Source organism: Pelmatolapia mariae, linkage group LG10_11, assembly GCF_036321145.2.
Source record: "Pelmatolapia mariae isolate MD_Pm_ZW linkage group LG10_11, Pm_UMD_F_2, whole genome shotgun sequence".
In the NCBI taxonomy this organism is placed as follows: domain Eukaryota; kingdom Metazoa; phylum Chordata; class Actinopteri; order Cichliformes; family Cichlidae; genus Pelmatolapia; species Pelmatolapia mariae.
The window spans coordinates 20,319,604-20,347,527 of NC_086236.1; the positions used below are offsets into that span (position 1 = coordinate 20,319,604).

The 27,924-nt window shown below is 39.8% G+C and overlaps 3 protein-coding genes across 3 annotated transcripts; 2 read left to right on the plus strand and 1 right to left on the minus strand.

The window, feature by feature from the left end:
- The first annotated feature begins 14 nt into the window (after positions 1 to 14).
- mia (MIA SH3 domain containing) lies at positions 15 to 1,160 on the plus strand. The gene is made up of 4 exons (XM_063487861.1): positions 15 to 379; positions 464 to 597; positions 758 to 868; positions 945 to 1,160. The coding sequence occupies exons 1-4, from the start codon at positions 262 to 264 to the stop codon at positions 966 to 968; spliced, it is 387 nt and encodes a 128-aa protein (XP_063343931.1). The 5' UTR covers positions 15 to 261; the 3' UTR covers positions 969 to 1,160.
- A 1,110-nt stretch (positions 1,161 to 2,270) lies between these two features.
- Positions 2,271 to 4,193, minus strand: LOC134636527 (alpha-crystallin A chain-like). The gene is made up of 3 exons (XM_063486543.1): positions 3,875 to 4,193; positions 3,515 to 3,637; positions 2,271 to 3,439 (listed from the first exon to the last, which is right to left on the minus strand). The coding sequence occupies exons 1-3, from the start codon at positions 4,052 to 4,054 to the stop codon at positions 3,248 to 3,250; spliced, it is 495 nt and encodes a 164-aa protein (XP_063342613.1). The 5' UTR covers positions 4,055 to 4,193; the 3' UTR covers positions 2,271 to 3,247.
- Positions 4,194 to 5,493: 1,300 nt separating this feature from the next.
- On the plus strand, positions 5,494 to 27,704 carry LOC134635334 (cilia- and flagella-associated protein 54-like). Its single transcript, XM_063484727.1, has 57 exons — positions 5,494 to 5,639; positions 6,367 to 6,472; positions 6,770 to 6,919; positions 7,159 to 7,324; positions 7,517 to 7,575; positions 8,151 to 8,294; positions 8,633 to 8,746; positions 8,968 to 9,069; positions 9,409 to 9,601; positions 9,712 to 9,804; positions 9,904 to 10,016; positions 10,176 to 10,290; positions 10,897 to 10,982; positions 11,114 to 11,242; positions 11,346 to 11,502; positions 11,684 to 11,736; positions 11,875 to 12,003; positions 12,150 to 12,390; positions 12,619 to 12,752; positions 12,872 to 13,069; positions 13,187 to 13,279; positions 13,376 to 13,564; positions 13,652 to 13,770; positions 13,871 to 14,018; positions 14,160 to 14,315; positions 14,411 to 14,533; positions 14,904 to 15,026; positions 15,178 to 15,244; positions 16,056 to 16,145; positions 16,234 to 16,360; positions 16,483 to 16,585; positions 16,801 to 16,889; positions 16,982 to 17,179; positions 17,428 to 17,603; positions 17,692 to 17,840; positions 18,116 to 18,325; positions 18,476 to 18,675; positions 19,068 to 19,203; positions 19,857 to 19,986; positions 20,149 to 20,310; positions 20,401 to 20,610; positions 20,797 to 20,884; positions 21,058 to 21,228; positions 21,338 to 21,404; positions 22,279 to 22,464; positions 22,550 to 22,636; positions 22,724 to 22,843; positions 23,447 to 23,494; positions 23,771 to 23,912; positions 24,288 to 24,448; positions 24,788 to 24,942; positions 25,023 to 25,092; positions 25,265 to 25,424; positions 25,647 to 25,804; positions 26,457 to 26,603; positions 26,729 to 26,849; positions 27,450 to 27,704. Exons 1-57 carry the CDS (start codon positions 5,494 to 5,496, stop codon positions 27,599 to 27,601), a joined length of 7,659 nt encoding a protein of 2,552 aa, XP_063340797.1. The 3' UTR covers positions 27,602 to 27,704.
- Positions 27,705 to 27,924: the final 220 nt, after the last annotated feature.

Here is a 27,924-nt window from a genome sequence, read left to right on the forward strand (position 1 = left end):
GGAAAAGTCTAGGACACAAGCAGGGGTCTGTCTACTCCCCACCCCCTTTGCCCCATCCTGTTTACCTGCTTGAAGAATTTCAAAGGAGCTCTGTGTGTGCTCATTTATGAGGAAGGGTTGGAGGAAGAAGAAAAAGGGGACTGCTTCTGCTGCACCTTCATTTTAAGAGTGGCCAAACAGACTTACAAGAAGACTGAAAACCAGGACCTTCCTAGCTGAGAAAAAAGGCTTTTCCATCAGTAGGTGCATTGACGTAAAGACATGGCTTTCGAACTGTGGTTTGCTCTTTCCCTGTGCCTTGTGTTGGGAACCTCTGAAGCTGGAAAGCAAATGCCTAAACTCTCTGACAAGAAACTCTGCGCTGACTCTGAGTGCAGCTGTAAGTATCAACTGTTTATTTTGCTTCTGAAAAAAAGTTCAGATTCATATCACATTATAGCTCATGACATTTGTCTCTGCACAGACCCTATCTTGATAGCTCGTGCACTGCAGGACTACTACCCCGGAGACTGCAGGTTCATCCCCATCAGGCAGGGGCAGCTTGTCTATGTTTATGCAATGCTTAAAGACAGAGGGAATCTCTTCTGGGCTGGCAGCGTGAGTAAAAGTGACATAATTATGTGGCTATAAATGGCCTGGGCACGGCTCTAACCATAAAACTGTGAAAACGTCACAGGCTTGGGCTTCCATGTGCAGCAAAACATTTAAAAGTTTTGAATGTTATCTAACAAATGTTATCTTCGTCATCTTTTCCCAGGTACAAGACTCCTATTATGGACAACAGGAAGCTCGCATTGGCCACTTCCCCAGCAGTGTAGTGGAGGAGACACATGCTCTCATGCCAGCCACAACTGAAGTCAAAACTACTGTAGGTGAACACACACACATGCGCATATGAATTATTTAGTGCTTTCTCCTGATTCAGTGTATCTTCTTTTTTCCAGAAATGGGACTTCTACTGTTACTGATAATACACTTCCCAAGAAACTTAACTTGATATGATGCACACTGCTGACAGCTTATTTTTATGCATCTAATAACATGAGCGCCAATAGAAGTATGCATAAACTCTCCACAGCAATGAATGCATGTATTATTATGATAACGTATTATTATAATTTCATGACTTCTCCATTGATCGTCTTGCTGTCTTTCAATGTTCTCATCAGCAGTGTTTCTGCAGCCCTGCTTTGTTGACAGATGAACGATGTACATTGTCTGTAATGCTCCTGTTTATCTGAGGTTTTGCAGATAATAATAAAAGTTGTCCATCGTGCACTTATAAACAGTGTTGGGTAAGTTACTTTAAATTAGTAACTTAGTTACATTACTAGTTACTTCTCTAAAAAAGTAACTCAGTTACTTCAAGTTACTCGTTACTTTCAAAGTAACTAGTTACTAGGGAAAGTAACTTTGATTTTACTCAGAATTCTCTTGTTAATGTGTTGCTTCCGTAACTGGATACCCAGCAGGATTGCCAGTCTTCTGGCTTGCTTACTTGCCACAAGTGCACTGTGCCACCTACCAATAGAAAGGAAAAAATAATGTGCACATTTCCACGAGAGAAATCCCACGCCTGGACCGTCGTTGACCGCCGCCATGATTCTAGCCTGCTTTTTACATCCAACACAAAAACTGCAGTCGTGGTGCTTTTGATTGTACTCAGAACTTGGAAATTCTGCCTTCTGAATAGGAAGATGTAGGTAACACCAGACTGCAGATGAGCTGCATACAGAGCTGGACTGGGACAAAAAAATAGTCCCGGGCATTTTGACTAGAGACCGGCCCACCATTATAGGAAAAATCATAAAGCCTTTGAATGAAAACAAACACTGTTGTGACAGTGATGTACACTGTTCTGATGGTATATATGTATCAATCTACACCTTTATACAGTATACCTAATAAAGTGGCAACAGAAGACTCAGATCAGGCAACATTTTCCTTCTATCTTCCCTTCTTTTACTATTGTCCAATTTTTTCAAGCCCATGTGAATTGTAATTGACAGGTGAAGGACCTAGTATGGTTTTTTGCTGCTGTAGTTCATCTGCTTCTGATTCCTACTCTGAAACTTCAGCAGATCATCTGGACCATGACCATGAGTTCTTGCCATTTGATTGGCTGATCAATATTGATGTTAATGAGCTACTGAACACCTTATTAAGTGGTCAGTGAGTGTATGTTGTTATTTGAAGTCCATTTGAGAACAGCAACACAACAGACAGAAGAAAACCTTGACAATGATTCAAAAACACACACAACCGACCTGTGAACTTGAATCTCCATATTTATTCTACTTGCTGTTGTCAGTGTTAATATTCCAATAGGCCTAACAAATATAATAGAGTTGTAATTCTTGCATCTACAAGTATAAATGCGCTCACGTACATTTACAATCATACTATCCTTAGCAGCTCAGAGGTCATGTTCCCCAGTGAAAAAGGGGCCCTGTCTGTTTCTCTCCTTTGTTCACAACTTTGCTTCTTGCTCATTTGCTCTCATTCTCTCAACACGTCTGGTCCCGATGCCTTTGGTGGCTTTTTCTTCTTCTTCTGTTTATCTATTTAGTTATTTTTTTTACTAAAAACAAACGGGCTGTCTGTGCCTCCAGAAAACCTTCTCCTCACACATGCAGAAACCAATGTTCTTCCCACAGAATGAACACAGCACATTTTCCATCTTACTAATACCCGCTCACTCTGCTCTGTATGCTGAAAATACATCTTTTGTTATTGTGTTATCACTTTTAGTGGATAGTACTGATTAGTATTAGTATTTCTCTGCAGAACCAGTAAATGCTGCAAGCTTGTCTGGGTTCAGTTACTAACTAGCACATTTGCCACTGAAGTGAAAGGTTGCTAGAGACATTGTGTTTCTCTAAATGCCTGATGGTGGTTATGAATTTGTCTTTGGAAATACTGTTACATGTGCGACTGTATTTTGCGTAGAAGCCTAATCTGTTTGTTTATGATAGGGAAATTAACTCTTGGGAGCTCAATATCCTGGAACTCACCATGATGTGTCTATAAAAGCTGTACTGTCAAAAACAGACTCTGTTACACGAGCTCCACAGTTTTGCTGAGACAACACAATAATAGTGAGTTAGGGATTAGGAACTGGTTTATTAGACAGCAGTTTTAGACATCTAGAACTGTATGACTACTCTATATGTGTACGGCACTGCCAACATAACAGACAATATAAAGGGTTAATAGTAAAGCAGCATCTGGTGCGTCAGGCTCTGCTCTACATTTTCTGTTTCTGTGTTCCATCTTCACAGGAAATAGGAATATTGCGCTCCGGCCCAGGAGATGACCGAGGTGCTGTGATTGTCAGTACACCATCACACGACAGACTGGAGGTGACCTCGGCACCTGTCACACCAGAAGGAAGCCTGTACTTCCTCAGAAACTCTCTTGACACATAGCCGTGGTCATCCTGAAACAGAATTAGTGAGTGCATCAGAACAGTGTGGCTAAATTGATTTGTTGGTGCTATATTTGCTCCTCTGACCTGTCTGTCTTCATGTTTGCCGTGTATTGTGACAAAATCATCACTAACGCTGACAGACAGCTCATCAGGGGAGAAATGCTTCACATCCACATAAATGACATAGCGATCCTTTTCCAAGCGCATCTAAATACAGACAGTAGAGCAGTGAGTCAGCCTGGGATAAAAACCCATAAAAACCTTGTTTAATGAAGGACTTGCACCTGAAAATTACACAAACACTTGTGATATCAGTGGAGGTTTTGACTCTGATGATCATTAATCCAAACCTCACAAATGAAAGGCCATAAAACACTGACATTTGTGCGTAACTCCTATGATGAAATGTAATAATCTTAATTACACAGATGAACTGTACTCTACCTCACTGTGTCCATTGTCGGGCCAGTTGAACCAGCGCATAAACAAAGGGCGTATCCAGGGGAAGGACCAGGAGAATGGCCACATCATTGGCCAGTCAGTGAGAGGTTCTGCCATGGAGAGGTCAGGAAATCGATGTGGGAACGCCCGGCGGTACCAGGGATACTGGATGGGGATATCCATGGTGAGATTCCAAGAGGGTTGTAATAAATGACGAGGCAGGCTGACTAGGTCTGATTTGGTTTGAGATGGGTGCTGCTGTGCTCTCCTGCACTGAATTTATAGGTCTTTCCCTCCCATCCAAGCCAGACTTTGCCTCTGTTCACCACCTCTGCACCCCCTCCCCTCCGTGACCTCCCATGCACACTTGCATATGGACTCTGCCAACAGCCTGATCTTTCTGGAACAATGATGTCAACTGTTTATCCCTCCATCACTCCCATTGTTTTATCTGTCTGACTGAGACTGGTTCTCTCCCTCGCCGTTACCCCCTATCTGTCCCTGTTCTCTCGGTCATGAGGTGACACTGGCTAGGAATACTGCTGACATCCTCCATGCTCATTCCCCAGGAAATGCTCCTGTCTGGTGTGTGTGTGTGTGTCTGTGTGTGTGTTTTTGTGAGGGTTTGTTTGAGGAATAGCTGCCAGAGCATTAGCCTGCTGTGCGCTGAGTGCCAGGAGCTTTAGGTTTGTGTGTGGAGTGGATGTGTGACTGAATGGGAACTGATGAGTTTGTAAGGGCCAGCATTAGATGACACTGTGCGTATCATTTTGCTATGAGCTCAGATGTAAAATATGAAGTCCTTTGCGATGGTTGTGCCAATAAATTTCTTTCATCCTCCCAGTCATGTTAGTACTGAAGGCTATATGCATTAAATTATATCTGCAAGCATAGAGGTTCATCGGAAGCTTTTAAACCATCACACCATGAATTTTAGTTTTAGTGCTTTGCAGACCAAGCCCAGGCACTGTGCCAGACTACCTGAGCCAAAGACCAGTCCAATCAAAGCTGGAGTTTTTATCTATCATTAAATTGTGAGCTGCTTAATTGCCCAATATAAATGTTAGGTTTATGGACAGGTCGAAATGAATTCAGGTAAGAAAGCAATAAAGTCACTCCAAGGTACTAAAGCATGAGCATGGCAGGTAGCAGTAAAAGCCCTGACTGTAGTGAATTAAAGTATTTGTATTTTATTGATTATAAATGAAAGCTTTCTAAGTGTAAGACATTATATGTTTAATTAGTCTTTGTTGAACTGTTACCTTTTTTAAAACTGTCCAAAAGCTCAGCAGAAATATGTGCTGAATAAGTTTTTCTTTTTTTGCCCTTAAGGCCTTACAGGAAGGTTCTCCAAAACGTCGTTAACGTTGTTGAATTAGTGTTTTATCGCAAGCCATAAGTTTTCCCTAAACACGGGAAACTAGTTTTCATTCTTAAACCCAACAAAAGAAAAGAAAAGAAACAAAGAAAAAGAAAGGAAATACGGTATCCACAAAGTCGGCCCTACTAGCGTCTCTTGTTACCATGGTGATGTGTCTTGCCCCGGTCTCTTTTGTTGGTGTAGTTGGAAATAACCAACATAAATGTGCTAGCCGGTCAGAATCGTCTTTGTGGACGCAGAAATGGATTTACCAGCGTCGTATTATGGGGAACTTGATCAAAGAAACCCAGTACTTTCAGCTTTTAAGCGAGAGATTAACTCGTTTATAACGCTGATGAAACAAGTGGCCTCGTCGAACAACCAGGACAACAGCACTTATGCTAAAGGGTGAGATGCTAAAAAGCCAAGTCAGCGCTAGCTTATAAAGCTCATATTGACTTATTATAGGAAACATTAGCTTATTAAATCAACGTAGGGTTATTTAAATATATTTTTTATAGCTAGTTGCGTGCAGTTTTTATTACCGTCATTGTTCCACTAAAAAGTATTTAGCTAATAATAAATGATACACTGTGTAGCTTATAATTAGTATGGTGTTTATGATTTGACCATAATATATAGAAATCTTTGATAAGGTCCAGTTACTATTCTCAAACACTTGGCTTGTACTTAAGAAAAGTCTTGAGTGCACCATTTACATTTTTTGCTTTGCTATAACTGCAACACAAATCTGCTGTATAAAGCAGGATTGCAGTGGCCTTTAAAAATAACTTCAATATCATACTGCAAACTATACTTTTTAGCAGACCCTGACAGTTGCTGCAAGCCAGCATCATAAAAAAGACCAGAACAACCGAGTCGTTAGCGTACATCACAGCATAATTAAAGACTTTCTCCTATCATGCATCCACTGAATGTCCTTGTTTAACCTTTTAAAAAGATCATGTAGAAAATGAAAATAACAATGTTCAGTTTTGTCAGTATCCCATATAACAGATTTGAACATATTTTATATTACATAGATCTTGAACCAGTTAGAGATCTCTTGGTGTTGATGTTTGCTTATTTATGTTATTTATTTCAAAGCTATGCTTTTCTGAATTCACTTTCAAAGGATTAAAATCCTGGTGGAGATATGGAAAAAGTTCAAACATCGACTGCCTTTGAAACTGTACCAGGAGCACATGTTGCAGATTGCAGATTTTCTCTTTGGAATAAAGGTATTTGACAAATCCCCCAAATTAGAATACCTACTAATATTTGGTTACCACAGACTTTTTCTTTGATTAAATATTAATTCAGTCTGTGCGACACAGTTTTATCAGTCACTATTGTCAGTCTTGGTTGCTGTGAATTCTTTGTTTTACTACTTGACTTATCGGTTTTAATCTCAGTATTTGCAATCTTGGTTTTGCTGCAGTAAAACTATAAGAAGCCTTTGGATATGTTGTCTTCTGCACATTAATTACATGTTAACACATTCACAGTGTTATTTTTCTTCCCTCTGCTTCTTCAAGCTGTACCAGCTGGCTCTAAGGCAGGGCTACAGTCTCCACCTGTCACAGTTCAGCTCAGTGAAAATAACTGACATCACAAATGTGGATCAGTTTATGGCCTGCTTCTTCCCCGAAGGGCTTGATACAGACCAAAATACCTTTGCCATGAAGGTACACATCACTGTGTAACTGTGTGTGTCCGGTGTATCTCTGTTTAATATGTTGTGTAATAACTGTTTCCAGGATTTGCTTTGTTGTTTTATGCTACAAAGAAAGTTTACTACATTTACATTTTATTAAAAATGAGACATTTTTATTAAAAATCTGCTATTATTCTGTATGTATTCATGTGTCTGTGCCTGTGTGTCTGTCCTCTATGTGTGTGTGTGTTTATGTCTGTGTGTGTATAGGTACGTGCCATGCAGGGCTGTGCCCTGTGTATATTTGAGCTGGAGAGACAGCACAGTTTCCTCAGCCAGAAGGGGCTCTGTAAACTGCTGCGTGTGCTGAACTTCATGAGGACCATGATGCAGGCATTTCAACAACATGAGCACCTCTACTGGCAGATATATAATGGTATATTAGAAGAACTTGTATATTTCAGTGTGATATTTCTGTCTAGGAGTAATCTTGGTAGAACAAATTGAGCTCTCAAAATTTGAAGATAAAAATGAAAATGAACTGTTCATAAACTGTTTATCTACTATTGTATTAAGTATTGTGAGGTGTATCTGCCCTCCTAATGTATTTCTATCTCTTGTCATCCAGGTTCATTACACATTTACAATGTCTGCCGTTATTTGATGACTATGCAGTGCAGCGCACAGGTACTGTTCACTTCTGCCACTTTTCACTTCTGCTACTCATTCCTAAAGCAGGGATGTCAAACATAAGGCTCACAGGCCAAAATCAGCCTGTCAAGGTCTCCGATCTGGCCCACTGGGTTGCTTTGAAAAATGTGAAGAAAGGCATAAATTTGGGGTTTTTAACTGTGATTTGTATGTTTTACAACTTTTCCTAATGATAAAGACCTCGTCTATTGCCATTCATACTACATCAAAGTAAGCAGTAGATAAGCAAACAAGTTCCAAGTTTTTTTACTCAATCAAAGTGGGCTGTATCTGTCCCACGATGTGAAATGAGTTTGACACCCCTGCCCTAAAGGAAAAGAAAAACATGAAGGATGGTGAGAAAATCATGTGTGACAGAGACTGAATATCTAACTGAATGCTGGAATATGGCTTTGGACTGATCGTGAGTGACAATATTTTAGTTTTAATTGATTGAGCCAACTAAATCTGTGTAATATTGTTATATAATGAATGCAGTGTATAATAAAATTGTGTAGTTGTCTTTTTAATCCTTTGTGATACTCACAGCCTCCGTTTGTCATCCTATTCAGGCACTGGAGTACCTCCTGTGGGCAAGCATCAGTTTGGAGTTGTCCATCCCTCTGATGACAGCTAAGTATCTGCCAGTGATTGTCACACTCTACTGTGCCGTCTGCCAGTGTTACTATGACAACCATGCTGAGGTGCAGGCGGAGGTGAAATACGTCAGCGTCAGACACCTACAAATACACAATTTGATCCTTCACAGGCTGATCTAATCAGTAATAAATGCTAATTGTAACTTGGTGTTGATCTTTATGTAATTTTCTTAGCCTGCCTGCTGTTAATCAGCACAAGGCACTAAATTATTCCTCATGCTTGACTGTACAAAAAGAAAGTCTTGCTGGTATGGTTAACCCATGAGTATATTTGCTAATTACATTTGTTTGTGTATTTTATTTTGAAATGCAACCATCATATTGTTGCAATAAAAGTTAATTGGAGTCTGAATCCCCATTTTGGGCTGTGTTTGTGTGTCCTCAAATGCTCTCAGGAATTTGCCCGGAGAGCCCTTGGAAAAATCAATGAATTAGCAAAACTCGGGGAGCACAGTGAAGTTCCTGCCACCAGAGAGACTCAGAGAGCTTACAAAGATGCCTCCATCAAGGCAAGAAACTTGGCCTTGAGATACATCAGCACACTATATTGTTGTGATAAAATGCTGTTGTTTCTCAGTGTGTTAGATACAGCAGTTTCCATACTTACATGCTCACAACTGAATATAGTCACTTTTGAAGAAGCTTACTTACCTTGTCAGTGTTTTACAGCATCGATGTGCTCTTCTTTGGTTAACATATGAAAGGTGATTGAGAGCGTTCTGTTTTTCAGCTTGGTGCCATGATTTTCAAGCGAGCAGCATTTGAGACCCGAAAGAGACCCAAAACCCTGTACAAGAGCAAAATCAAAAGCACCCTGAAGGACATACCTAATGTAATGGGATCTGCTTTACTGCCATATCATCATATTTAATGTTAATTCTTACTTTTAAATGCAGTGTAATTTAGGGGCTCTTGTTAGTTGTTTAACGCTGTATACTCTCTGTTATCACCTTTAAATCTTCCATCACTCTATGCATTGCCTTTGTTGGATTTCTATAATAAAAATAATTAAATAACCCCGTGCCATATATTTTAATTGTTTGAACCCTAGATTTCTGTTTTAGTTCTGAATTTGATTTTTGTTTTTTGTAACCTGTTTGCTTCTAAGGAAATCTAATGTTGTGAGTCGGTGTTGTAACTAAAATCACATGCCTATGTGTGTGTACTGTAGGTGCCATGGCCTCGTACCCCAACAGAGCGCCTGCTAACAGGCTTGTTTGAGTGCAGCGCAGCACAGTTCCTGGGCATTTTGGAAGCACTCTGGGACAGCAATACGCGACCACTTCAAATGAGAATGCCTGAAGATCTGGAGCTACAAGAGGTCTACCTGGAACTCCTGTCTGCTGGAATTAGTTTGTTATCTGGTTAGTGAAACAAATACACAATAAAAAAAACATTTAATAATTTCAGTAAGTGGACAGTTAGGTGAGGGATTCTGAGTGGGTAATGTACATGTATGGCCATGTCTGTCAAGGTGTCACTGGTGAGCAGAGGTATGACGACCACCCGTGCCTGTCTCCTCTTGTACTGACACCGAATTCGACTCTGATAGATTTAACCATTTCAGGTGAGTCATTTTGGTCCTTTATTACAATGAGCATGTGTGTTTGTTTTGTGCATTGCTTTAAAAGTCAGTATGAGATAAGGAGATATGTTGTGTTGCTAGGAGAAAACAAAATACCCATCATGTCTGCAGTGAGGTTCATCAAACTGCTGTTTCAGTACAAGCAGCTGGATGCATTTACTGAACTCAGCACAGAGATGCTGCAGGTTTTGACTGTAAGTAGCACACAAGCAAAAATGCATTCATATTAATGAGAAAAGTGGAATACATCAGGTTTCACTTGCATTTCAAGATTGATGATTCGGTTTGGGGCATCCACTGTTTGAATGATCATCAGGGAAGTTTTTATTTAATTTGGCTTTCTCTAATCACAGAGTTTGGATGGCCAATCATTCAGGAGGGAAAAGCAGGAGCTTGCTTTGCTTCACAGTTTCAACATTTTGCTGTCCACCCAGAGGAGCCCTCCTAAAGAAGACATCACAAGCAAAGGTAGCAATAGTAAATCTGCCACATACAGACTTATTACATTTTTCAGGCTCCAAACTTTTATTTTGAAAAATAAACTTTATTAATAAAGGATTCATTAAATAGCTTTCTGCCTCTCTGTCCTTGAATTTTAAATTTTTGTTTGTGTTTTTAAGCTGCTACAGAGTTTATCAGTATATTATTTTTTTACCGCATGTAATACATCCAATTTTTATCAAAATTAGCCAGCAGATTAGTATATCTGGAATCTTAATTTTTCAAATCAGTTACCCAGCAGCATGCTAGCACAAAGTCTGAGTAATGTTCAATCAATATTTTGAGAATAGAGCTGGTAAAGGTTTAGATATTTCACTGAAAGCAAGTAGGTATTATGTAACTTCTGTCCAGGGATCACCACTTACCTAAATCAAATAGAGTACATATGAGAAATGTCAACTGCAGAAAATGTCTGGATCTATTTTTTCGTGATGTTTTTAGATCAAATAATGTACTAAACATTGATTAATTGTTAGTATGGTGGTCAGTGGTGAGCCTTGGTTCCTCAGATTATTCAAAACTAATCTCAGCAATCACAATATAAAGTGGTCATGTTCTTTTATGTTTCCACAGACCAACATAAGGCTTCACTTTCTATGAGTGATAAACTGATGGATCTGGTAGAAACCCTTCACAAGTCCGTCTGTGATTCTACTCCTGTAAGTTTCTATGCCACGTACTATTTGCAGGTGTTTGTGTTGAGGATAAAGGATTAGAGTTCAGGCTAAAGTTAGAATTCAGAGGAGGAGATTTATAAGCATTTAAGCTGTGTGTGTTTGTGTTTGTGTAGGAGGTGCAGCCAGATGCAGACCTGATTTTGGATATTGTGTTGTTCCTGTGGGGTAAGATGAAAGCGGTGATACAGAGAGATCCTCTGCAAAATCATGACAAGGTGTGTGTTCAAAAAAACATTCCCTGCGGCTGTTTCCGACTTTATTGCTGTTAAATATAAAACTTTGCATATTACATTCATGAATTTTCATTGTTCTGTTCATTTGTCTTTTTTGCTGTTTGTAAATATATTTTTGCAGTGGTTGTGGTGTCTTTATGTGTTGTATGAGGTGGCCCTCGCCTGTGACCTGGCAGCTGTTGACTGTATCATGATAGCAGAGATGAGCCACACATTGGGCATGCTGCTTGAGAATGCAGCTGAATATTTTCTTGAAACTTCAACGTCAGGTGCGAGGTTATTTTCTGCCACTTGCCCTGTTACGGTCTGCTGGAGATTTAAAGTTATTGTTGTTTGTACTATATCTATTTGATCTTGCACCGTCACAAACACACGCATATGCACACATGCACTACAGACACAAACCAAAGCTTTGATAATATTTTTATTCTCATGTCTTATCTCCAGCAGTTTGCGAAAGAGACTGTGATGATGCAAAGCCAAACTCTTTCTCTGTTCTTGAGGTATGTAAATAGACTGGTTGGGCATACCATCAAAATGTGAACAAATGACATCATACTGCATGGTGCTATTGGGCAGTGTCCTGTCTCTTGTTTACTGAAAGTATGAAGTGAACTTTGTATGTGTGTTTGTGTTTGCAGAGTTCAAGCACAGAGCTGCTTCAGAAAGTGTGTGAGGTGGTAAAGAGGGGTCTCGAAGCTTTGGCAAGGGGTGTGGCTACACTGGCCCCCCAGGACTGCTCAGCTTTCACTGACTTTGCGTTCATGCAGGTACACAGTCATCTTGTCCCACAATCATTTCTAGCATGTTGGTAAATATTCTTTCTCACATTTACTGAGTTTATTTACTAAATCTTGTATGGGCATGCAGTTTTTTGTTTTGTTTTTTTAAATTGCATGTGTTCTTCTTCTGATAGAAATTTAGTCCCCTCCAGTCATCGGCTTTTTCCACAACCTCTCCAAAATCATCAAAACACAGAAATGAAGACGATGAAATAAATCTGAAAAAAGGAGAGGTGGAAACTCAGACAGAATCTGACTTTAATGGCTGTCGACAAACTGAAGCCACATGCACGTATCTTCTGATCAAAGATCTCCACCTAGAGTTGGACATTATCCTCCACAGGGCTTCCCTCAAGTTGCTGCAGCTAAATGCAGGTCAGAGTTGTTCTTGTGGTTTTACTCACCAGTGATTTTGGACAAGTAGTTCAAGCTCTGCACTGACTGAAATGGCAAAATATTGCTACTTCACACTTGCACATTTATAAACAGAAGTTAAAATCTGGCAACAGTAAATCATAGTTAGAGGGAATTAAATAAATATGCTTACTAACAAGTTGTATGTCTGAATATAATATAAATTGTCAGTAAACTGTCTTTGTTTAGTTGTAGAGACTGAACTGTTGGACCGGATCAAAAAAAACAAGGTGTCCAAAGCTCTGTTCCTGATCCAGAAAGCTTTGCTGGTGTACAACAACATGGAACAAAGTGACATCAGTGAAACCAAAAGTCTGCTGGAGGTTAAACAAGCAGAATACTCTCACAACATTTGGTTGATTATAACCACATTTTGACTTACTGGTGTTTAATATTAGTTTTAAGGACATGTGAAAATTATACTGCTGTGCACTGTTGATAGGATGCTGCTACCCTCATAGAGAAAGCAGGTATGGAGGAGCGAAAAGTGTACATGTCCTCAACTCCTAATACTACATCTGAAGATAAAGGCAAAGTAATCAAGGAGGACGGACAGAGCCCTCCACCTCCTCCTGTCCTACTCTCACGCAACGACTACTCCATGAGCTTTGCCCCAGCACCTTATAACTTAGAGGGACAAGTGAGATTTACATTTAATTAGGGCATCATTTTACTAATCTTAATAACCTAACAGTGAGCAAATAATCCACACATGTTCAACACTTTTTGAAATCTTTCTTCTTTTGTTTCCTTTGAGGTGTGCTGGTACCAGCTTTGTGGTCGGGTCGCTGAGGGCATAAACCGGAAAGTCCGGCTTGGAGACTGCAGCCTGCCAGGAACTGGAAATATGGTGCAGTTTATTTCTTCACAGAAGGAGAATATCAAGTGTAGTGAAACTCATTTTTGTCATTATCACTTACCTCTGTGTATATGATTTTGTTTCAAGGTACCTGCTGTATCTGGTGAGTGTGTGCTGAGGGTGGAGGGTCTGGAGCCCAATCAGAAGTATGTGTTTGCTGTTGCAGCATACAGCAGTCAGGGAGAGCTACTGGGCAGCACTATAGGGGGGACAACATTACCACTGTTGGCATCCATGCCTGTACCGCTGCTCTCTGCTTGGGCTCATTTGGCTAAGGTACAATTTCAAGCTTCTCTACACCTGTACCAAGTAGACAGAGAAAGGTTTGGACTATGTTTTTAGCCTTGTTGACTTTTTCCTCAGGTGGCTTTTCAAACAGAGCAGTATGCTGTAGCAAAAAGAGCCTGCAGAGAACTTTGGAGCCACTGCACCTACCCTGACAGTGAGTCCAACAGCAAAGAGGATAGACTATCCACCACAGGGTGAGGAGGGAAACACACAACACACAGTACAAGTCAAGGAATTTTCTTTTTTGTTTGTATTTACTTACCTCCTACTCTGTCTTCATTTATCATGCTAAAGACTACGCAAAGAAACCCTGCAGTACTCCTCTCTTCACTTGTGTCAGCTGTTTCTCACGTCCATCTTCATAGAGACAGAGATCAACATTCAGCAGGGATCACTCTATTGTGACTCATTCAGTGACAATGGACCATTTATCTGGGAAAAAGTAAATACCTGAGTCTTGTTGAGCACTGTGCAGTGACACTAACTTATACACTTATTTTGCATTTTCTAAATGGAATACCAATCCAGTGATTTTTTTTTTTGTATTGATCAGAGATACATATGTGCTCATGTTTGTACACAGGAAGCCAGACTGGCAGAATGCGAGCGAATGCTGGTGGCCATGGACTTGGCGATGTATTTGAATGATGCGGCTGCTGCTTTGCAGGCTGCAGTTAGCTGCTACGGGCTCCTGGCACCTATAATGTTCCATCAGATTACTTGTGACTCTGTGGTGCAAGTATGCAACCACCACGTCCATAAAAGTATTAACAGTATAGCATAGTAAGAACTATAAATGAATAATCATGCCTCTGTTTGTGTTCTGGTGTTCAGGTACTAAAAAAATGCTTGATGGTTTTGGAGGAGAATTCAGGTCTTCTAAAACAAAAATGGACTGGAAACACCTCAGAATCTTTTATCCACATGATAGCCTGCATCACCTACTACCTGGCAAAGGTGTGTGTGTGTGTGTGTGCGTGCGTGCAAATATTGTTCATGTTAATGTGTGTACAAATAGATAACCTTTTCTAATTGTATGCACAGGTTTTAAAGTTTTTTACATAAAAGTTTTGATTAATTCTTCCACTCATTGTTTGCATGTATATATTTGCACTGCATATTGGTTGACAGCGCTCCGTTGGATTTACCACTACATAAAATCTTTGTGTATAGTTTGAGACCATGCTACAATGCCAATCCATTTGTGTATTTATTATTTTGTGGTGACTTTTACTTACATTTACAGTGACTCACATGGAATTTAAAATAAGAATAAAATCAAAACTTTGTGCAAACTAACTGGGAACTCTTCTGTTCTTCCTGACAGACGTTGCGTGTGCTCAGGAAACACGAGATGGCCAAAGCACTGATGGACTGTGGCTGCAGGCTACTTCAGGATGTCTATCATGCCCAGCTGCAGATTAGGAGACTCACCAATCAATCTGAGGGTGTAAGAGCTGTTTTCTGGATGCTGTTGTGATATATATTATGTATATACTTAAGTAAAGTACGACTTCTAGCATTTTTGTGTATTTCCATGTGTATAGCGTAAAACGGCAGATCAAGCCACAGTCAAGAGTGAGATGAAAATAAGTCGTCAGCTGAAGGCACTGGAAAGAAAGAACAAGAAAATAACAGTTTCAGAAGGAACACACACCCCAGTGCCCGGTAATAAACACATGTACTCACACTGGTCCTGTTAGTGGTGTGCAAAAGTCTCAAACCATTCCTTATTTCTTTGTATTTTGCTACGTAAATGGGAAATTGTTGCAGTAATTTATTGAAATGTGGAAACATACACTGAAATACAGTAAATAAAAAAACAGAAAAAGCAAACAAAAATAATGAACATCTTTATTCTTCAACACAGCCTAAACTCTCTTGAGGATGCTTTCTTGTGATTTGCAAGTAGTCAGGAATTCAGGAATGGTTCTCCAAGCTTCTTGAAGGACATTCAAAGCTCTTCTTTGGATGTTATCTGCCTTTTGTTCTGTTCCCTGTCAACATGATCCTACACTGATTCAGTAATGTTGAGGAAAAGCCAATCCATTAGTGATATTGTGTTTTTCTATTCAGCCTTTACTGCATTGACGATGTGTTTGGGATCGTTGCTATCCTGAAAAATGATGCTTTCCAGATGATAAGCATCTGGAAAAGATACAATTTAAAATTATTTGCCAAGTCTTAAGTGGCTTAATAAAAGCATTTTCTGAAAATGGTCATGTACAAGCACTACACTGAAAATGAGTGACAAAATAGCCAATGTCCAAAACCCTTCAGAAAGCCTCGGGTGTTGTTCAACAACACTTAAAAAATTACAAGGTTGACTCTTTGAAAACAAAGCAGGAAGAAATGAGGGATGGCACAAGATTTTTGCACAGTAATGCTTATAGAAGAAAGTTTGCATTTTTGTTATTAATCCTGTAATTGTTGGACTGATTTCTGTGTATTTTTTGTATTTTTTCATATATTTTTCCAGAGACTTCTCAGACACTAACCGTCTCAGAAGATCCAAACTTATTGTACGAGCTGATCTCCAGTGGCACATTAAAGGATGCCTACATGCATGGTAAGCTGTATAGTCTTTCATATTTTTTTATGACGTAATTATTAGTATTGCTAATTTGTAGGTTTGTTCCTGTGTGTGTCCTTGATAGTAATGAAACTCCGACGCAAGGTGTATTTTACTGAGTTTGCTGCACTGCTACTCCAAAGAACCATGAAAGAAGGCCACATAGACCTTGTGTTGGAATGGGGGCAGAGCGTGTTTCAGTTTCTTTCCAGGTGTGCTTTTAATATAAAGCTCTTCAATATATTTTTAAAAGCTAAAGACACCTAAAGATATCAGAAAGATATGAATGTCTGTTTCATTAAGTAAAGTTCGTGAATAGTTTTCTCTTTGGCAGCCGTGACGAGGCAATGGTACTGTCCGCTAAATGTTTGGAGGGGCACGGTCAGATTAGAAAAAGAAGTGGAAACCAGAATGCAAAAGGAAACGAAACCTCCCAGGTGATGATACAACATGTGCACACATGCATGTAGTTAATAAGGGCAGGAAATATCTGAGTTACACTGACAAAAATGTACATTACATCTCTGAATCTTTGGCTCACCAGGCTCAGTTTTAGTGCCAAAATAATGCTGCGACTTGAGAGAAAACTTTGTTTTTACTTTGTTGCTGCAATATCAACTAAAAGCAATAACATGTGCTGCCTTTTAAACAGAACAAGAACGCTTCTTCACATGATGATACAAGAAAGAAAGCAAAGCATAAATTGGCACAGAATATGCCTTTGAAAATGAGGACTCACAGGTAGAGTATCTGTGTTTTTGTTTTTCTGTTTTCAGGAGGTTTCTTGATCATTTCTGTAAGTCCATATATAATAAATGTGTTCCTGTTTGTAGGGAAGTGCTGGCTATGGAGAACTTGCTTGCTATGATTTCATCTGTGATGCAGCGGCAAAAGAAGAGGCTACAGCTGAGGCACACTTGCGCTGTGGAGAGGGTGTGGAGATCACACCTGAACTACTGCATGGCTCAGGCCCATTTAGCAGTGTTTTACCAGCGTCTGGCCCAACAACACAGAGGAGACCTGGAGCAGAGGTTCACACACACAGAGATGCCAGATATTATCCTTTACTTTTTCAGTTTTTTTTCTCTTTGTAATAAAATACTCACACTGAACATGAACACTAAGACACAAAATTTTTCTGATTGATGCTAAGCAGCTTTGCCTTGTTTTTGGGTGGCAATGTATTTACTTTTACGTGTATTATCTGAGCTGAGATACTGTAGTAAATCACATGGTTGACTAATTATAGAATGTCCTGTACTGTTTGTTCTTTGCACAGATACAGCCAGTTTCATCCTTTGTGTTTTTCTCTGGCTTACTCTGGTGTCCTGGTATGGAGGAACAACTCGCAGCAACATGAGTTGGAGTCTTCAAATGAAGCTGTCTTACATGAAGACTCATCTGATCACAAGGACTATGTGATGACAGCTCACAAAGATAGAGGAAGAAAGGAAGGTGAGAAGAAAAAGGCACACGGAAAATAATGTGAAGAGAAAAGCTAGCATCTGGTCTGTCTGTCATCATTTGTCTTAATCTTTTGTAGCAGTTGATGTCTCTATCGCAGAGGACAGATGTAACGAGGGAGAGGGCTCTCCTCATTCTGTGGAACAGCAGATGGAGGCACAGAGGTGCACTGGTGCCACACTTCTGGAGTCAATTAACAAAGTTGCTGTGCATCTCCGGAGAGCTATGGTACCATTGATACATATGTGGATGTAAACTTATATATGACTTTACAGTGACTCATCTGCGTCCAACTCTAACCCCAGCATCCTCCTGTGTTATACCAACCCTCCGCATGTCCTCCTTCACTACATACGTGAACATTCTCTGTGGTCTTCCTTTTTTCCTCCTTCTTCAACAGCCTTTGTCCAATATACCCACTCCCCCTATTCTGCACAACTTACAGTGCAACCTGAGTTGTCCCTCTGATGTACTCATATCTAATACTGTTCATTCTTTTCCAGGTGTTGGCTCATCGTGGCAACCACTGGACCACTCTGCAGTGTGTGTGTCAGGCACTGTGGGACCAAAGCTGCAGAATCACTGTCCTTGTACAGAGAGCTGCTCAGCTTGAAACTCCATGTACGATTACAGCAGAACAGGTACACAGTATCTTCACCCCACTGCTGGTGCTGGCTACTGACTTCATCATGGACATGCTGCAAAAACTAGGGGTGAGCTTCACATATTGCTATTTGTACTAATAGCTGCTTTCTAAAAACTTGCACATATATTTATTCCAAGGAAAGTATAAAGACAAAACCACAGCTTACATGTCACTATGTGTACTTTTACATTTTCATCTGCATTTCTGCCCCTGCTAGCTCTGGAGTTTGTATGGCAGTGACTTGACTGAAGATGAGCTAGAGTCCAGTCTCCACTTCTCAGTCCCACTTGATGACAGCACCCAGGTGGATCTGCGTTGGGTCCGCACGTTGGTGTTGCACACTCTTGAGCGGCTCCATGACAGTGGAAAGTGGGAAAGCCTGGCCCACTTTGCTTTACTTTTCAACTCATACACACGGTGAATAAGACGTACTAGAAATCTTCTTCTTTTGGCTGCTTCTGTTAGTGGCCGCCACAGTGGATCATCTGCCTCCATCTAAACCTATCCCATGGATCCTAATCTGTCACATCAACCCTCTGCATATCCTCCTCTGAAGTCTTCTATAAGACTTACTACAAATAGAAACATTTGTTAGGGAGAAGTAAATCAAATGCTCTTTTGAGATCTTGGCATCGCAGGAGATTTGGGTGAGGTCGTTGTACTTTGCATGAAACATAAATTCACCATAAGAAGCCAGGAAAACTCAAAATCATGTAATATAGAGAAACTTGATGAATACTGTGTTTTTTCACAATCTATGTTCCTGACAATGTTTTGTGTGTTTGTTTCCATCTATGTAATGATACCAGGGATCGGTATACTGTTATCGTAACTCCTCTGCTTGTCCACGCCCAGAGGATGTTACTTGAAAGAATAAACTCTTTTGGAGGCCCTTCAGTCCCACAGCCACACCATGTCAACACGCAGAAGGCCACTGGAAAAGAGGTAGCACAGACCCATATACAGAAACGCACACACAAAGCATAGCAAAAAAAATAAAAAGTGCTCGTGTGCATGGGTGAATGAGGCAAGTCGTGTAAAGCGCTTTGAGTTCTCAGATAAAGTAGAAAAGTGCCAGTCTATTTACCATTTACACTCCCATTTACTGTAACTGTGGCTCACTTAGCTACCACCCGAGATACCACCTTTAAATCAACCTCAGACTCCTCCTGTCCATGTGTCAAGGTATTCTTGGAGAAACCAAAGTTGCCCCTGATGCATTTATCAGAGTGTGAGTGTGTGTGAATATTAGAAATAAATGCTTAGGTATATCTAAAAGCACCTTATGAATGTGTGTGTGAATGAGAATTTTAGTAGGACGCTCTTTGAGTAGAAAGGGGCTATATAAGTACCGGTTGTCATTTGTTGGTTAAAATCAAAGTGTAAGAAGTAAAACTAAGGCAGTACAAATGGTTTTATACAGAAATATTGTGGAATATTTGAAAAACTTAAATTATTTCAGTTAAATATCTCATAACTTACAGCACCACGGAATCTATGTTTGTTCTAGTTGCAGTCCTTAGTTAATTAATCTCTTGTGTCTACAATCTTGCATTGTCTGTATTGTGCAGTAAATGAGTGTATATTATGCTTTTCAGGTGACCAATAAAAGTTATGCAGGCTGCCAGCTTCTCAGTGGCCGGATCCATCACGCTGCACAGAAACGGCACCTTCACAAAAAAGCAGCACTAACAAACCCGATTCCTCGAGAAGCGGTTGATCTTACAGGTTTACACAGCCAAACAGCTCATCTAAAATAATGTTAACACTGGTTTGTGTGCAGTAAATAGTGATGACTAAATACCAGAGTAAGAACTAAATGTTAGACAATAACTTATCAATTGCAGCAGTGCAGGTGTCATATTTTCATGTACATGTTGTATTTTTAAGGTGCAGAGATACAGCACTCCATGTCCCTCGTTTGTGTCCCACTGGATGTAGAGGACACGCTGAGCTGTTATCATCAAGCTCTTGAGAAAAAACCATATTGTCTTCAGATGTTCCAGCACAGTCGCTCACTGCTTGTGCTGCTTCTGGCAAACACACAACCCTGTAAGTTCATCACTGTTTGAATAACACATACACATGTCACACACAGTATTTTAAATTAATACTTTTTGCACTGCTTGTGTCCCTCGTGAGGCTTTATGATACCGACGCAGCATTGTCGGAGCCGAGGTCTCAGCCATTCAGCGAGCTTTGTGAATTTCAGTCCCGTTGTTATGCCCACTCCAAACATTCAACCATGTGACCTGACAGAGGAGGACTACAGTACTCCAGATGCTATCTATGGCTTCCCTATCAGCCGTGACCACTTGCAGACTATCATTTCTGCATACTCCACTTCTATAAGTAAGAGAACAAAAAATGTTTAGAAACTGTCGAGACTTTTATTGCACATTTTACATAAATAAGGCAAATATCAACAAATGCAGACGAAGTGACCTTACAGCAACATAGGATGAAGACATATGAGCACATATTTCAGTGGGTCAGATGGTTTACTGTCCTTATAATTATCATTCACCTTTTCCTCAGAATACCTGAAGGCTAACAGCCGTGACTTCCTCAGAGTTCTGGCTCTGCATGAACTGGGAAACCTACAGTTCTACAGTGGAAACACACGGTTAGCAAACTGTTGTACACGAGTGTGTTGGAACAAGTCTTCAGCCTTGTATTTAAATGCATTTACTTGTATTTAAATGCATTTTCAACCTTTTATCAAAAGCAAAACTCAGATTGGCATAATTTATGATTTATTATGGTAAGAATTTTATTCCTGGTGTTTTTTATTTCCAGAGCTGCTCACTCATGCTGGAGTAAAGCCATAGATTGTGCCTTGCAGAGCTCAGGTTTTTTGGAGAAATGGGATGGCGCGTCGCTTGGGAATGGCTCCCTGCAAGAAATTCTAAGGCAGGCTGGAATGTGGGGATGTCTGCAGGCGGCTGTGGTCACTGCTAAGATAGCACAGTAGGTTTCACTGAGTTTTATCATTGACTTGATGTGTTTTTTCATGTGTTTTCCAAGCATACACCTTTAGGTTTCGCCAACTCCTGCTGCATGTTTTTTGGTTCTGCAGGTTTATCTTAACTTCTGATATCAACCAGCGGACAAAGTACTGTCTCCTGTCTGCTTACCTGTTTAAGGTAAAACACATGGTATATACTATATACTGTTGCGTATTTTAATGTGTAGGTATGCATGTGTATGCATTCATTCTGACATGCCAAGGGCAAAGCATGTAATAGACACCCAGTTCACTTTGCCTCTCCAAAGGGTGAAATGGACACGCATGCAGAAGCTGCATTACCAACAGGGGGAGATAATACATTTAAGCCAAGACATCAGTAGTGAGCAAAAATTGTATAAAGTGCATTCTAGAGTCCTTAATCGCCAGAAACGATTAAGCTAGGTGCCTAATATGTATTTACATGTAAATATGTTAATAATGTCTATTTAAATTATTTCCCCTGATTGTTTTAATGTTGTCTTGAAATAAAATATCTCCCTCTGCTGTTATTACAACTTACTGCAACTTCTGCACATGTGTACAAGAACCAACAGACTTAAAAACTCCTTTGTCCCACACGCCATCAGACTGTTTAACTCCTCTCTGTAGGGGAGAGGGAGGGGAAACAGGAGGACAAAGGAGGGGGGAACAACTAAGCTGTAGTGCCTCTTCACTGTGCAATACTTTTTGTTAATAGTCAACGGTGCAATAGACTTCAATACTTGAAATGTGCAATTCACTTGTATTCTTATTCCTATTTATTCTATTTATCCCCTTTGTATATTTTATTTATATATGTCTCTGCATTTATATATGTGTATATATATAATATTCTGCTCACGCTCTGTAACTTCTGTCGGTGCTGTGCTTTTGGAAACCGAATTTCCCAGAGGAATCCACCCGAGGGATTAATAAAGTTTTATCTTACATTTCATGCTTTGGAGAGACAAAGCATGAAGTGGATACAGTGTACTGGAGTGTCTATTACACATTTTTGCTTCCTTCTTTAGAGTTTGCTGTGTTGCTCCATGGCTCAACCCCAGGCAGACCTCCAGTACGCCTCCTACAGCATCGGAGATGAGTTGCTCCCTGGAGTTGACCTTTTCTCCGAACCCCACAGGCTTCACCTCGGCACCACTGTGTCAAGCCTGAACTTCATTTCCCACTGGCTTTTAACCACTGGCTACTGCATCATGGTACACACACACAAACACTGCCCGCTATTCATCAGTGCTTATGATAAATGACTGGCTTTGTGTTAAGTTGTGTTTGTAATTTCAGCTGCTTCCTACACTAGCCCTCTATCTACATTTTGTGGGGACTGTGTGCAGAGACGTACAGCACACTGTTAAAGGCAAAATATTGAAGGTCAGAATTTGTTGTTTTTCCTGTGTTTGTATTCAAGTGTTTTGCTCTCATGATGGATTTTCTAATCTGCCTGCTTGTTTTCTACAGATACGTGCCCTTACTGAACTGTGTCTGTTCACTGAAGCTGTGAAGGACGCAGTTCAGCTCACACGTGGAACAGGTGTCCTTCTGCCTCATGGACAATACATTGCCAGTGCCTGTGTCCAAGTAAGAGCATTTTGTTTTTAGAAGCTGAAAGAGAATTTTCAGTGTCTTTCCACATTTTCATTTTTTTCATTTTCAGTACACTTGTGTCCTTTGTTGTCCTGGTACTGGGAAAGGTTTTTTTTTAATGCAGTGAACTTATGGAATCATCCATATGGAATTCTTAAAATAGTTATAGTAATGATTACATTGGCTTTTTTTTGTGTATATGCAATATTTCACTGTTGTTGAGATTATTTCAGTTACACTTCTGGCCTTGTGCAGTTTTGTCCTTGTCCTTGAAATGTCATGTGCAGTACCCTCTCAGGAAGCCTGTCATATCTGATCTGTTTTAAACTGTGAGCTGGTCCGTCCTGTGAGCACTGCAAACTTCTGGTTATCACGTGGTAAAAAACTGATTTGAAACACTGTAAAATGCTGTTTTTCTATATGTCATAGCACAGTGATTAGCACTGTTGCCTCACAGCAAAAATGTCCTGAGTTTGACTCCACCACCAGGTCGCAGCCTTTCTGTGTAGAGTTTGCATGCTCTCCCCACAACCCTGATACGAGAATTGATGGATATATGTCATAATTTCACATATTTTTTTGCTTTCTTTTGTGCAGCCTACAAAGACATTCTGTAGCAACAAGTCTCTTCTGGACAATGCAGAGGTATTCTCCACATTACTGTAAAGTCACACTTCAGAGTCCCTGTCATTTTGGCCTTCCAGGCAAATTTGAAAACATAAGTTAACCAGATATATGCACATGAAGTCACCGAAGGAAATTCACAAACATATATACACACGTACTGTACTAACCTCTTTTTTGTCTTTGTGCTGCTCTTTCAGCTGCATACAACTTCTTTTAAATAGATGCTCTCTAAAGTGATCTACGTCATTGGATTCTTATGAATGTAATCTGTGTGCTTGTGGTGCTTGTGTTAAGGCTTTGGAGGAACTTGTGAACTGTGACTTTACTCCAGAAGTCTGCACCCTGTATGGACCAACACTGTGCCTCAGATTTAACCTTGCTCGTGTCCAACTAGTTCTGGCACTTACTAATGCTATTGCAGGCTTTCCTGTGCCAGGTCTGTAATAAGAATAATTCTCTTTCTTTTGTTTTCTTTCTGTTTGAGGTGATTTAAACAAAAAAGATTAGAGGTAAAATTGACTCTAAACTCACATTTAATATATGCGTTCACATGAAAAAAATTACATAATTGTATACATAGTGCTGACTGTTAGCAAAAAAATTGCAATCCAAATAGTTAAAGATGATTTGTCCATTTTTTATGGGAGTAATAAATTTGCATACACTCACATTAAAATATACTGTTCTGTATTTGTGCCCTAAATGTTCAAGTTCTCTTTAAATGCAACTGCGGTGATAGAAAAAGCTGAGCGGATGAGGCAGTTTTGATGCTTTACAATTGTGAAATTTCAAAAGTGTGGATGTCTTGCAGATTCTGTGGAGGGAGAAGTTTGTATCAGTGTAACAAGTTGTTCAGTGGACCCAAAAGATGATGAGCAGGACAGTCCAGACACTGATGATTGCTGTCCAAAGACAGGAGAACAGAAAGTTCTCAATCTTGATGCTAAGAATCTAACCCCAGAAAGGATAAAGGTAAGACTCTTGGGGATTTAAGTTTTCTTTATTTCACACAGTAAATAAAGGACTCAAGGTTGATCTGCAGAATGTGAACGGTGCCAAAACACACAATAATTCCTCATATTTTTTCCTGAATTCCTCTCCTCGTTTTGTAGTCCTTTAGGTAACATTTACGCAGACTCTTCAATAAGACTTTCTAAAACCTCACTGAAATGTATGAAAACAATCTGACCAAATTTCCTCAGCCTCATTAAAATAATTATCCATTCACAAGTACAGGGTAGGATGAGGTGAGGCACACCCTTAAGAAATATGGAGTCAATTCTCGGCCATTTGTCATCTCTTCTGTTACAGTTCCTTTTGCTGGAACGAGCCTCCTCGTGGTTAAACACCATTTCAGAGCAGCTTGAATCTCATTCCTTGTGCAAAATGGAAACCCTGGAACTGACGATAGAATCCAATCTTCTAAAGGGCAACCTCTACATGCAACAAGGACATACGGCACTTTGGTACGATGACTTTATGCATGTCTACTGTGTACATGTGTATATCTTACCTATCTTAACCATTTTAATGTCCCCCCCTTCAGCTTTGACACGGCAGTTTCATCTTTGAAGCTGCTCCAAACATCACCTGTGACTGTGAGAGGATCCGGGGCTGTAAGTGATTGGGCAAAATATTTATATAAAGCATTAACAGAATCGAGTAGGTTGATCCTTGAATGCTTGGTTACAGCAACTGTTACATTACAACCAGAATTTAATTTTAATTCTATAAGTTATCATAATAAGACAGCAGAAATGATTTGTTGTATACATGATCTTTCTTAAGGATGATAAAGATTTTGGTGAGTCAGACGCCCAGAATGGAGACTGTCCCAGAGTAGTTGAGGCCAGTGAGAGGATTGGAGTTTATCTGTGGTTACATTGCCGCTTGGCTCTGGTCCACAGCCTGGTTGCCCACAACCCTCGCACCATTGAGCTTTTACCAGGTCTGGTCACGTGTTTGCCGTCTTTTTTATTCCAAGTGGTGGATTGTACCACAACTTATTACAAACATTATTACTATTACAGTCACTAAAAAAAGATCACAAACTCTTTCTCTTTCTCATTTTTCACATTATAATTTTATTATTATTATTAATATTCCTAATATTTTTAATATTATTATACTTTTTGTTAATTTACAATGTACGTGGCACCATCTTTTCAAGGTAAGAACATTAATGAGGAAGCAGCCTGGGTGTTACAGGAGGGTCTTGATGAATGTGCACTGTGGGGAGACCTTGACATTCAAGCCCTGCTGTTGGTTGAGGGTGCCAGACTGGAAGCCCGGAGAGGCAAGACTGACAACAGCATGACAATGCTGCAGGTACCATTGCACACAAAGACAAACACATTTTTTTCATTCTTTTTTGCAACAAAAGTAACGTGTTGAAAAAAGCATTAACAGAGCAAGAGACCAGAGCATGCGGTGTACATGTCTGATGTGTTGAATTCCAAGGCCATGCAGCCCTTGATTTAATCTAGATTTATACATGATCTTTGAATAATTCGGATCAGTTTATGCGTGATCTAAATTTGAAGAATTCCCTCAAGACGTTCCAGAGATTCTTGTGTTCAGCAGAATGGGACAGAGGTCAGTTAGAGACCCCATTCTCTGGTCTGCTGACTTAGCTTCCTGAGACAGTGGCTGTTAGTCACTGTTTATAAATGCAGGTAAATATAAAAAAGCTAAGAAAAAAAACTAAATGAGATTAGATTTAGGTAAATGCAGTCACTCTTTTGGTCTCAAACTAGAAATAGAACGTGGACACTCTTGAGTTGGTGGCTCACATGATCAAAAATCTTGTTGTTTTTTTGACTTCATTAAAACTAATGAAGTCTGCACATTTGAAAGTGTGATTTTTGACGTAATGTATTGAGCCTGTATTTGTGATATAATTATCAACATGGCTGCACTGAACGTGCAGTGAATTAAAGTAATCACAGTCTCGGCGTTCGCCGTTTGTCCCTGTGTGTAGAAAGCAGTGAGCCTGCTGTCAGGACGGACACGCTTGCCACAGAAGTCTGTCATTACGCTGGCTCAGGCCACTTTGCTGCTCAGTGACTTAAGAGGGGCACAGAGTATCACACCTCTACAGCTGATGCAGAAACTGCTGAAGAAGCAGGCAAGTGAAGACACAAACACTAACACACACATATGTGTACATCATATTATCGCTGTATATTCTGAAAGCAGACAAACATAACATCATAACATTAACATTTGTCTTTTTTCCCCCTCTTCTTTCAGCTGTGTGATTTTGGTGAAAGTGTGGAATTAGTTGATGGAAAAATGTGTTTCTTTCCTCCCGGACCAAGCAACATCTACCTCCCATACTTCAACATACTAAACCAGACCAGTTTGCAAATTGGTAAATTAGAAACATTCTGTTTATCATGCAGCACAAAGTACAACTTGGCCTTATGAATGTCATGAGTTTTTAAAGTATATATTTACAGACCAGCCGACTGATAGGCAGACAGCAGCCCTGGTATTTAGAGCTATGCTGCAACAAACAAAAAAATAAAATAAAAAAATTCATAGTTTGAAATTTAAAATTAATTTTCTCTCAAAATGGATTTCATGCAGAAGGTGTGGATCGTGAACCCCAGCTAGGATTTTACACTATACTCACTGAGGACATAGATGATGTTCTGTTTCCAAAATCTTCACCATTAATTGATCTGTTCACTGTTTTTTAATTCAGGGATTTATTATTCAGACTTATTCAAACATATTCCATTGTTTAATGGCTTTACCGGGAGCCCTAGGTGATCTTTTTAAATTACTATTACTAAGATATTTCATTTACTGTCATTAGAAGGTTAGGAAGATCACTACTAATATTTAGTTAGTATCACTACCAACTAATAGTAATATTAAAAGTTTAAATTACTACATTTTGGGTCATTTTTCTGTGAATAAATGTCTAAAAATTTCATTATTCTGTCTTCTGCATCTCTTTCTGCAGGCAACATCCTGGGTCAAAGTAAAGTGGAGACACAAGTTTCTGCAAGCCAGTCATCACAGTCCACTTCAAGGCAGACTTTGCACCACTCTCTCCAGAATGAGAGCGACTCAAGCAATTTCATCTCCAAGCAATCCGACCACCTCCAATCCTAAATGACTTAAATGCATCTTTTGTGCATATTTAACGATGGAGATGGATGCTGAAGGCTTTTATTTTCCTGGAGACCAAGAGTCCTGTGGACAAGTTTGTGTAGCAACACATTATTTTATCAGCTTAGTACATAAGAGCCAAAATACTGCTTATAGTTTCACATTTCTGGATATTTTAAGTCACTTTTAGTTAACGTCTAGAATAAAATGAAGTGGTATGCATTAATTTAGCGCCTTTTAATCTGAGGTACTGAAAGTTCTATAAAGCATTGAAATGCAAATGTTCATTTATCAAGTCACACACACCAAAAAGATCAGCCGTGGGT